Below are 11615 nucleotides of genomic sequence, written 5' to 3'. Positions count from 1 at the left end.
TCCAAACACTGTTCATCTGCAGCTTTTCTTTTTCTCTCATTCCACTGACTCCAGGGTCCCGTCAGACTGGTTCTCCTGCAGCCGCCCAGCAAGTGGAGACACTCCTGAGCAGACTTGCAAAGCTACTAGTCTCCTCTCTCAAATTAACCTGACCATTCATTTCCAAACCTGACCGTTCATTTCCAATGTGTTGGCAATGTAACCATTGGGGGTGTATGTTCTTCCAGCATCATAGTGGTGATGGTTAAGCATGATTGGGTGTCTTCCCATTCATTTTGTCCCATTAATCTTACCTTTTTCCTTTAGTTGTGCTAAAACTCATAGGTGTTGAGTTAGCCCTTAATACACTCAAGTGCTTGATATCTAGGTCTTATATAATTACTGTCTAGGTTTGATTGTAGTAAGGACAACAAACAAGAACAAACACACAAGTACAGAATGACTAACGTCAAATGGGTGAGTGTTAAATACAGCAGGTAACTAAAGGGGAAACATGAATAATAATGCAGCCTATTTGAAAGAGAAAAACAGATAAGCTGAGGGGAGAAAAACCTGAAAATGAGAATTCAAGAAACCTCAAAATGTCAGGACTTCATACACCTAAGTTTTGGGACTTCTTTCTAAATAAAATATGTAAACATTTTTATGATTTGACTGCAGCTACATCTTCATCTGTCAAGTCAAAATGGTCTTTATAAGACTAGGCCATCTTGCCTGTCTCCAGACAGCCTTCCAGGAGTCAGATAATTCATATATACACAGTACTTGTACACCGAGTGTACATACTCAGCAGATGAGATACTGGGTAACTGTAGCCACTTGAAACCTTTGGCTTTGTTCATGTTGTGCACTTCAATGCTGTGCTTAACCAGAAGGCTGATTTTCAAGCTGAGGTCATGTCTCATCTCTACTGAGAGAAGCCAGCATGCTTCTTGGTGCTGTAAGATAATTAAGAATCATACAGTATTGCAGGGATCTTAGAATAACTGGTGACCACAACATGTGGCTTTGGCATAATTGTGAATTTCCTGCTGTCCCCTAATTAGGCCCCATTATATGATTGGACTGTTAATTTCTGTATGTGCTTTTATTCTTAACTGGCTGGAAGAAGTTTCCATGTGATGATTTCACAGATCCATTAAAACCTGCCAGAAATAATTCTTCTCTCCTGACGTCAGGAACTAATCTTCCTGCTGTTCCATGTTACTTTAAATACCATATATTTCAAGATGACACTGAAATTAGGCAACTGATACAGGTCTGGGAAATTATTTTCACTTTAAAAATCCCTGTTGTTCTATTCCTCTGTGGAGGATCATGTCCCCTTGAGGTGCCTGACTTCTGTTCAGAACTCTGACTGCCAAGAGTTATGTGACTGTAGCAGCAGTATCATATCTGAGACCATTTGAGATTGTTCTGACTCATGCTTTCTGAATATATGATGATTTTCAGCACAGACAGATTTGCTTAGCTCCTCTTTGGGTTTAACTGGCACATCACATTTCAGTCCATGTGTACACAGAGGTGTCTGAGCAACAGTTTCTGTAAAGGATTGGAAGTCAATGGTGGATAAGAAGCAGCACACTGTGTGTTTAGAGGCCATACTTGCCCCTATGGCTGGAGCCAGTAAAAGACCTACACAGAATCCAGGCTCCATGGATGTCCTAGCCTGAGAAGTCATTTAGCAGTCAGCTGTTGCAGACTTTATCCTCTGCCCTCACTGGACACAGCTAGAAGCAGAGTGGGCAAAATGACCTCAGTTCTGCTTTCTTAAAGTTTAACTTTGGGCAGTGATTCCCTACCTTTGTGAGCCTCAGTGTGCTGCACCCCCTCTTAAGTTTCTTTCTGGTACCCTATAACCCTTTGTCATCAAACCTTTCAGTAAAAACACAGTCAGTAAAAACACAAGTTGCTGACCTATTAGCACAATTTCTCTGAAATACTGCTCCGTCAGAAACCTGTGAAGGATAAGGCTGCTCATCAACTAGCCTTTCAGTTTTCAGTAGAACTGGAGATGATGCTAAAAACTGGGATACCTGTTGTAGAAATCATCTCAGTTCTAGTTTGGATTCCCTACTTAACTCGAGTTCCCTGAAGCTCCATTTATAATTAATGGAAAATGAATAACCCTGTCTGGAGGGCAGTTTTTCTCACCGATCTTAGACACCTTATCTTAGGATGAGGTAAATCATCCTTTGATATTCCTTGTTTCTTTCCATTAGCTGTAAAGTCAGACTGGTGTAGCTACAGACAGCTGTAGAATGATTGTCCCAGACCTGTCCTAAAGAAATCGGGTAATCACACAGCTTACCTAATACACAATTTGGTGTCTGTCTTGTGCTTCTGTAGCCCAGCCAGCATGAAGAATATTCAGAGGGACTAACTGCTTCTAACTGTTGCTACTGGCCATCAACACTTGCTAAGATACCTGTGTTCTGCAAGGGGCAATTAGCCAGGAGCAACAACAGAAGAGTGGTGAGCACAGTGAGGTGAATAAAAGCAGGAAGGGGAGTGTATTCTTTGTCCCAGAAACCTTAGTTCCTGCCCAGTCACACACAGCCCATCCTGTCTTTCACATACCAGGAGAAATGCTCAATATTAAAAAGGGATTACAGTTTGGAACAAAAAAAAAATTATCAGATGTTTCTCTGGTAAAAGAAAAATAATAAAATCCAGATGAAATATGAATAGCAATGTTTTTTCATCTTACACCTTTCTGTCTGTTCAATCTAAATCAGGCAAAACAAAAGATTTGGAATTTCTGCTTCCTAGAAGATGTCAGACTGTGATGACTCTGATGCTGAAATGGACAGTAAAGCAGAATGCCATTCTCACGATAGGGACACCAAATGGCATCCTGAGCCAGAGAGATGTACATCTCCTCAGCGCTTAGCAGGGTTCTGCTCTTCTTGGGAGAGGTACTGCTTTTCTTTTCTTCCTCCCATTGGTTGCAGTAGCAGCTTCATTGCTCCGATTCCCAGCTCTGAGGCTGTTCTGTAGGTCTGGCCTACCTGTTAGCTGGAGCAAATTCTCTGCTCCTCAGTAAAATTTGCCAGCAGATCACATTAAAAATTAATTAGCCTAGTCTCAGGGGGTTGATTCTTGTCAAGTGAAGCTACAGAATTTCTTGTTTAAGAGGGTTAGGAATCATTTAACAAAATTGTTATTTCACCCAAATGAAACACTCAACCCATACCCTATGGACCAAGAGGCTTTAAACCTTCCTAGATAATGGGCTCAGAATGTAGCTCACACACGGGACATGCAGGGTAGCTTTTACAAGCAAGCAAGCAAGGTAGAACTGTGCAGGTAGTGTACCCATGGCATGGAGCTGAGGATGGCGCCATGCTCAGTTATTTACTCGGGCAGTTAGATGGACTTTGCAGCCTTCACTCACTGAGTCCATGACATTGTGGGCACATGTCTAGCACACGAGGTAGGACTGGTGTGCCTACACAATCTAGACTTGCTGCCAGTGTCTATGCAGATGCATAGCTGTTGGTAAGCTATTCTTTTGTGATTTAGATTGGCACAAGGCTTAGAAAAATAAACATTGCAGCATCAAAATTCTGAAACTGGCATAGATGAAACTCCATAGCATTCCACCTGTGCATACCAGAGGATCAGACACATAGTGGCAGTAGCTGGTGGTGGTGGTTCCTGCAGTAGCTGGAGCTCAGGTCCATGTCCAAAAGTCAAAATAAAAAAAACAACCCAAAAGCAAACCAACAACAACAACAAAAAAAAAAAAACAAAAAAGCAAAGCAAACAAACAAAACAACAACAAAAAAACAAACAAAACCCCCCAAAACAAAACAAAAAAAGGCAACAAAAAGCCCAAACAGAAAACCCAAGTCATTTTGCTCACCCTGTGTTTGACAGCTGAACACTCCTACATGAAATGCTTTTTGGTATTATAACACAACATCCTCAAGAATTGTTTTGATGCTATTGCTGCACAGACAAAATGGTTATTGTATTTCTGCTGAGTAGCCAAAGATGCCTAAACTACTTGTGTATTTGCAATACAAAAACCATATATGCTGTAGGTGTGTTAGGTAGGCTATGTTGTGTACACTCAATGCTAACCCTGGCTGATCTGTCTGTGCGTTAGTTTTCACACATCCTTGTAAAATACCCAAATAGTAGAATTGAATGGAAAGAGCTGGTTTTGCATCAGGGGCATTATCAGCTTGTAGCAGATAATTCCCAAAACAAATAATAAAACCCCAAAGAATTTGAAGAAAATAAAAACAAACCCTTGCTCTGTACAGTGCTCTGAGATTATCCAGCCATAACCAGCCATGGGTTGTCCCACCACCTGTCTCATCAACATGCATCCATGACTATGAATTGTGAGCAAAACACCTTGTCATCAGCACATTTCTCCCAGAATACTGGTGTGACAATGAGACCTTCTCGTGTACAGGTGTAGGCTATAGCCACCTTTGTGTGCCCAGACAGCAGGGTTTGTGCAGGGCATGGACTAGCACACGGATCTCACCTGACAGAGCCTCTGGATGTGCATCAGGAACATTCCAAGTGCTCTTGAGTTCAGCAGTGTAGAAGCAGCTTAAGTTAACTGACAGTGTCAGTTGCTTGTGATCAGGATTAAGGGCGTCAGAGACTGCTCTAAGCAACATTGCAGAGAAGCTGTGTTTACAAATCTTGTCCAAACTAGGGGTAATCCTCATTAATGCATGTAGTCTGTACTACCCAACTCTCCAGAAGAAGAAAATAAAAAACACAACAAAACAAACCTCTTCAGTAAGGGAACATTAAAAAAGCATTTAGTGCAGTCTGAGAGGCACATTCTGCAACCTGAAATGCACACAGAAAGAACAAATCAGAAAAGCACACAGGAAACAACTTCTGCCTTTTGCTTTGGAAGTCATGGGTCAATGCATTTTTTTGTGCCAAAATTCAAGGCAACCCTGATGCTTAAGGTGAAACCCCTAGAATTTCTCTCCAATGTGGAATAATAGAAAGCAAAATTAAAATTCTGTAACCGTAGCAAAGCTGTAAATGGTTTCTTGAATTCAAAACCTTTCTTTTTATCTTCATTTGGGCATGTAGAGGTTTTAGTGGAAATTAGGTATGTTGGTGCTTGATAAAACTTTGCTGGAGGCTCACCTGAATCTTTTGATGTCAAAATACTCCTTAAATCGTATTTCCAGTGAATTCTTACAATGATTTCAGCTCCCCCAAGGTGTGCCATTTTAATCCTAGGTGTTCTCACTCATCTTCCAGGTTGGGACACACGTTAATAATAACTATGATTATCCCTGGAGTATAATATATACAACACGAGAACTTGCAGTTCTGCTGTCAAGGCCTGTTTTGCTGGAGGAAAAAAAAATTCTCTTTGAACGCCTTTGAAGGTCATGCTGTGAAAGACTAACTGCCTTTACAATGTGGTTTATGGAGCTTGGCCAATGCACTTGAGGTGTTTTCGGTCATACATCGACATTGTTGCATTTCAAATGGAGGCACACAGTAAATCCTCATTTGCCTAGGAAATTTTCAGAACCTTTCATCTGAAGTTGCTTCAGTGTTGCTATTTTGATTCTTTCTTTTAGGAGACAAAGAGTGTTTCTGGCAGTTTGGTAGCCAGGCGTGCCTTTCAGGAAAAACGCTAGGATCAAGTAAGCACAAGTACAAGGCAGCAGCATATAAACCAATTGGGAAAAGATATTGAGCTAGACTTCTTAAATCAATAGCAGATAGATCCGCATTTGTGCGGAAATGGGATGTAGATTCTACATACAACTATAAATAAACCAGAATTTTGAGCTGTGGCATGGTGCATGCAGCTGAGCTATCACAGAGTAACAAGAAGACTCCTCATCCCAGCCACTGGCACACGTATGTACTGGTATCAAGTCTATGCTCATATGTATTTCTGTCTCCTGACCGTAAGAGACTGGTCTCAAGTTCTAGACTGCTGGCAACCTTCCCATATGAAGTAGCTTGTATAGATACATGTCAGGCCACATTAGCATCAAGACTCCAGAGGCAAAGCGCCTATTATGCAAGTGGGACCACACATTTTACATTCTTGTTGTTAATCAGTACCCAAAATATCCCAGATAAGCAGCCTTGTCAGTGCTGTCTGATGGGAGCAGCCCAGACCAGGCTGAGTTCCAGACAGCCAGCTACTGACTATGATCATAGATCAGTGCTCCTGTTGCTGCCCTTCTCCTGGCCAGTTCACTAGCACAGTCTCAACAACCACGCATACAGGATGCCTGCAAGAAGGAGGCAGTTTAAAGGGCTAATCATGGGCTTAAAGAGCAGTAGTGGCTTTAATCTGTGTACTTTCACAGAGTCATAATGCAGCTTCAAGTCAGGCAAACATTCTTCAACTCAGCTTCTTCCTAGCTACAGATTATATTAATCTGCCTAACAGGACTATTATGTGAAGTATTATTACTATGAATATATATAAAGCAATCTAAAAATACTATATCAGCTCCATGGTATCACTCATTGCAATACAGATGAACTCTTACAGAGCCCTCCAATATAGCTGCACCTTTCAAACCACAGATTTTTCCCCCAAATGCATTTTACAAAAAAACTATTTGTCTTTACGTGCTCAGAAAATTAAACAGGAGGAGGAACATTGAAGTTTAAGCACAGAAGCGTAGTTCAGGAAATACTTCTCAATACTGTCTTCTCTCCAATGGGCAATGTTTAGCTCTCAGCCTCAAACCCATAAATAATGAGCAGTAAATTCCCTGTGGGACAGAATCTGCCTTCAGATGCATGAACATACACTATCCTGCACTCTTGTGATCTGACATTTTTCAGAACCATATATTGAAGAGATGTGTAAGAACGGGAACAACAAGGCAGGCCTCACTAGCAACCATGCACAATCAGTAATTCTTCTTGTTTGTTTATAATAGTGCAGGTACACGCAAAAAAGGCTATTGCTGACTCTGATGAATACAAGTCTCCATATTTAAACACAATCATGGGGCTCTGTATATACTCTTTAGGGCAGATTAATTAGAAAGAATTGCCAGTTAGCAACTGAAAATTAATTTCCTCTGTTAACACTCTGCTGTATTACACTCACTTGGAACATTAATTCCTCTCATTTTTATGCATCATACATGCTGCCCAAATTCAATGTAGACTGCATAGCAGAAATTCTACTGCTTAAACATTATTTGGGTCCACTGATACACCGGTCAAACTTATTCTAAGAGACTGAATCATTTTGAGAAATTCCATTTGCTGGCATTTAAATTGTAGAAACTAAAAACCTAAAAAGATACATCCTCGTTGTCCTAATCACATACCTATTTTCCCTTTCATGAGTCCATTAATATGTATGTTATTCATTAACGCATGGTACAAATTCTAGTCTCCTAGTTAAAATGGTGACCCAAGAAATGTATTTCTGAAGTTAATTTTTATCACATCTTTTATTAAACATTTCTCTCAGTTTATACTTTGAACATAAATACACAAGTTGTATGGCTGATGTTATAAAAGACATTATTATGTGTTAGAAAACATATATAGATACCATAGTGGTTACACTTGCTCCCCTCTTTTCCTAGTATTTTCTATAACTTCTATTTATCTAGAAAAGCAGTATCGGAAAGCAAAATCCAACCTATCTAGCAGCACAGTCTACAATAGCTATAAGGACTATTTGCCAGCTGTAAGAGAAACTTTGGTTCCTGCCTGTTTCCATAATAAGGTAACACCAGTTAGCTAAGTATTAGAAAATAAACATTGCACCTTGTGCTCAGTTAGTTACTAAAAATCTAGTTCATGTCAATGTATATTTATAAAGACATACAGCTTCTTTTTTGCTTCACAGGTAAGATAAGTAGATACATATTTTCAAAATGGCAGTTCTGCTCTTACTGAAGTCATACTGGCAACAGAGGAGCAGATTTATACTTTGTTTCTACTGTTATTGATAAAGCTGAAGAAACTTACATTTCAGCCAGTAGATAGGATGAATTTCACGTTAAAACTCTCATGTGTTACTCCTAGCAGATCCTGTACTAATGCCATGTATGTATTTCCAGTTGAATGTATGGTGGACTCTGCTTACTGCTCCTAAAGATCCACAAGAGTAGTCCCAAAGGCACAGATGTGGAATCCCACGTCCAAGAAGCATGCAGAAAAAAAACTATGGTCTTTTTACTGCAGTGTAGCAAAGGGATACTAGGTTATATATGCTTTATACACAGAAGAATCTTTTAACTTGTTTTTCAATATACATACATTAAACTGTACAAGGTAGTACTTCCACACGGTGGGCAAAGAGCAGCTCCCAGGGCCATAGCTATGGAAGAGCGTAAAAAATGCAACTGGCCTTAATCCCTCAAACTGGGCAAGCCCAGGCAGTAAGCCAGGGAGAAGAGGAAAAGTTTGGGGAAATGTTGCCAGCTGCCTGGCTTAGAGGCACTCTGCCCTATTTATTTTTTTTTCTTGCACCAGGACTCATGCCAATCCTAAGCCCATGCTAACACTGACAATACCCAACTGAAGTCGCAAGATACACAGCAAAAGACACAGAATAAAAGCACAAAACAATAATGAAGACCCTAAGCCTACAATCCCATCTGTAACAAGTGTCCTTCATGACTCATTGAAATTTGTGCTATTATGGCTCAAGAAACCTGTTCTCATAGGAATGTAGGGTGTGGGTAAAACCTCTAAGATGAAACCAGGGTGCTGATCTGATATTTGAAATGCCTGTCTTGGTGCCACCTAGAAGGCAAAGACTGATTGTGCTGGCATTCCCTCTGTCCCATGTACTAGTTGGCAGATGGCAGGAAGACGTGACCTTACTCTGGTGTTCTGTCAAACTTACTAAATCAGCCCAGCCAGTGATTTTGGGGTCACCTTGGTAGAAGTTTGCTTATTAGAGCAAACAGACTGAAAATTTAAGATATACACAAATCTGCTGCAAAATAAAGAAAATAAATTTCAGCAACACTTAATAGTAAAAAACACTACAAAAAAACAAAAAAAAAAAAAAAAAAAAAACAACCCCCCCCCCCAAAAAAAACCCCAACCCAACCAAAACTTTATCTCATATCAAACAAAATAATTCAGTCTCTAGTACTGTTTACCCTGAACTGTCTCATGCTGGGAAACACTCTAATTATGGTTGATGTTGATTTAAACTAGGCAGATTGAAACAAAACATGGTGGAACCAAGGAGCTTGTTTTAGAAGTAGCAGAAATAATTTCAGTGGTACCAAGTAACTTTCCTTAACGGGATATGGAATAATTACGGTAGCAAAGCACCCAGAAGTTTTACTTGATTCCACTCATTGCATATATCTGACAAATGTTCTGCTTCAGATATATTTAATTTGCATTTTACTGTTGGGCAGTATTAGAGTTCTTCACATATTCAGCGGAAACTTAATCATCCTCATTTCTCTGCATTTTTCAGTCTATTGATGAGGGAAAAGGATGTTTCCAGTGACTCAATTCAACATGTTATCTGTATTAAACATATTTTGACTGCAGGATGTGTCTCATCACAACATCTTTGTGAGCTGAAAGCTTTGTCTTGTATTTCACATGTGCAGTCAGTAGCGCAAAAAGCAATTTCTGTAGGAATCCCAAATTCAGAGTTTCTTTTGGAAATACATCGATTCATTAAGAAATGACAACTAGGTCTCTCTTTAGAACTCAGCCCTCTAACACTACCAAAGCAACTGCTTCCTCAGCTGAGTGAATGAAGCTGTGCATGCTATTTTCACAATATCTATTTACATGACCACATTTTGCTGAAACTCTGTCTGGAAAGAGGTGACCACCACTAAGATATGACCATATCTCTGCTGTTGTGCTGTGACATTATTTGACTGGCGTTTGCCTGAGGACACAGCACAAATCAATTGATGTAGGGCCTACACCCACAGTAATTACCCTGTACTTCCTATAGATATTCCAATATTAGTATCTTTCTCCCCAGTTAAAAATTTCATTATTAATTTACTGGATGTGCATCTGCCTTAAAAATGGCATAGTCCATGTCTAGCTTTGGTACTGAGTTGCCGGGGAGAATGGGTTAACAGCACTACAATGAACAGTGGCCCTGTACCTGTATTTTCTGTTTTCTGTAAGCCATAGCATCTTTTGAACTTTCTCTGTGTAATGAAGGTGAGTCACAGATACATTGCACCTACCAAGAACATGAATTTGCATTTTGTACTGCAACATTTTTAATAATACTGAGCATTAGAAATATTAATAATAATTAAAATCTATTTTCTATGTTGAAATAAACAAATACCAATCAATTAATATAACTGCTTTTGTCCAGACCAAACTCTGGCTTTTGATACAATGTTACAAACTATTCTAGTAATTACCAAATTATTATTAGCTTGCATTAGACTATTTATTGTTTAAAAATATTGGTAATTTGTTAAAATCTACAGTCCATGCAATATGCCAAATTGGAAAATGAAACAACAGCTGATTTACATCGGCAAAAACCTGCATGAGACATGGCATGTGTTCCTTGCCTTCTCTAAGTGCTATAGAACATAATTATGATATTTATAAATGTGAATATAAATAAGGTACAGATTCTAAAACCGTTTAAAAGTGTCTAACAGATCCTTTTTGTTCTGAGTATCAAGGACAGCATCAATTGCTGAACATTTTCCGATACCTTAATACTGCAGAATATTCTAAGTATGTAAAGACTATCTTGCAACTCTTAATCCTGTGATCACAGCCTACTGAAATTGCTTCCAGGTGCATAAAGTCTATCCATTTGGGTCCTAAGCTGGCATCTGCTGTAAAAGGATATCAGATTTTTTTTAACAGCAGAAGGTGTCTTGGATTTAGTTCAATTAGATATTTAATAGTGGGACTTGCCAGACCATCACTGAAGACACTAGTTCATCTTGTCGCTGCTGCTTGGTCTTCTTGTTCACTCTTCTGTGTCCTTGGCCACCAGAAATGACTAATACTGAACTTGCTTTCATTTTCTTGGATCTCTGTCTTTTACTTTTAAATGAGATATTTCGATCTTTCAAAAGCTCATAAATGTTACTGTCTTCTGGCCTGTGTTCTAGGGAACTTGATCCATGAGACATTGTAAGGGATCCAGAAGATGATGACAAGTCACTTTTTTGTGCAATGGATCCTACTGAACCCCCCAGCCAAATTGCCGTGTCATGGGCATTACTAAGGGAAGAACCTAGTCTTTCATTGTGCAGAACGTTCTTTTGGTCATCCTCTTTAGGTTCGGAGCCAGAAGGCAGGCTGTTCCGCAATTTGTTTCTGTTCTTCTTGTTTAGAGATGCAGCCAGTACAAGAAACTTGACTGGGCCATTGTGTGCATGATACGACACTATTCCTCTTCCTGAAGCCAAAAGAGAAAGACAATTAAAGAACATTATTTTAGCACATTGTTTCACCATGATTAGTGAAATTTTCTCAGAATAGCGCAACTCTTAAAACCCTATTCTGCCTTGTGTGTACACAATTTACAGAAAAAATAAGCACAAAAAAGTAATTTAATGTACCACAAGTGATTTAGGACTGTACTAGTAAATCACCTGAAACATGGTGTTATAAATTTAATTTGACTTACCTTTGTGCTCTGTTCT

The 11615-nt window shown here is 39.4% G+C and overlaps 1 protein-coding gene and 1 long non-coding RNA gene across 4 annotated transcripts in view; one reads left to right on the top strand and one right to left on the bottom strand.

Annotated features, from left to right (window-relative positions):
• The first annotated feature begins 2374 nt into the window (after positions 1–2374).
• On the top strand, positions 2375–11584 carry LOC130611201 (uncharacterized). Of its 2 annotated transcripts, none has more exons than XR_008975192.1 (4): positions 2375–2475; positions 2739–2918; positions 7575–7717; positions 11306–11584. It is a non-coding gene; the product is annotated as an uncharacterized LOC130611201 (long non-coding RNA). The 2 variants fall into 2 exon arrangements; XR_008975191.1 differs by having other exon boundaries at positions 2375–2489.
• Positions 9046–11615, bottom strand: part of ARHGEF10 (Rho guanine nucleotide exchange factor 10) — a 117597-nt gene continuing 115027 nt past the window's right edge. For both annotated transcript variants that reach the window (XM_057431698.1, XM_057431697.1), the window contains one exon: positions 9046–11368. In XM_057431698.1, coding sequence (XP_057287681.1) covers positions 10854–11368 — 515 coding nt within the window. In that variant the 3' untranslated portion in view covers positions 9046–10853. The remainder of the gene's footprint in view (positions 11369–11615) is intronic.

Source organism: Pezoporus wallicus, unplaced genomic scaffold (assembly GCF_028554395.1).
Source record: "Pezoporus wallicus isolate ANWC-B61680 ecotype Strahan unplaced genomic scaffold, APGP_CSIRO_Pwel_v1 contig_161, whole genome shotgun sequence".
NCBI classification, from domain to species: domain Eukaryota; kingdom Metazoa; phylum Chordata; class Aves; order Psittaciformes; family Psittacidae; genus Pezoporus; species Pezoporus wallicus.
The sequence above is the reverse complement of the archived record's forward strand: the minus strand, read 5'-3'. Positions and strand labels throughout refer to the sequence as shown.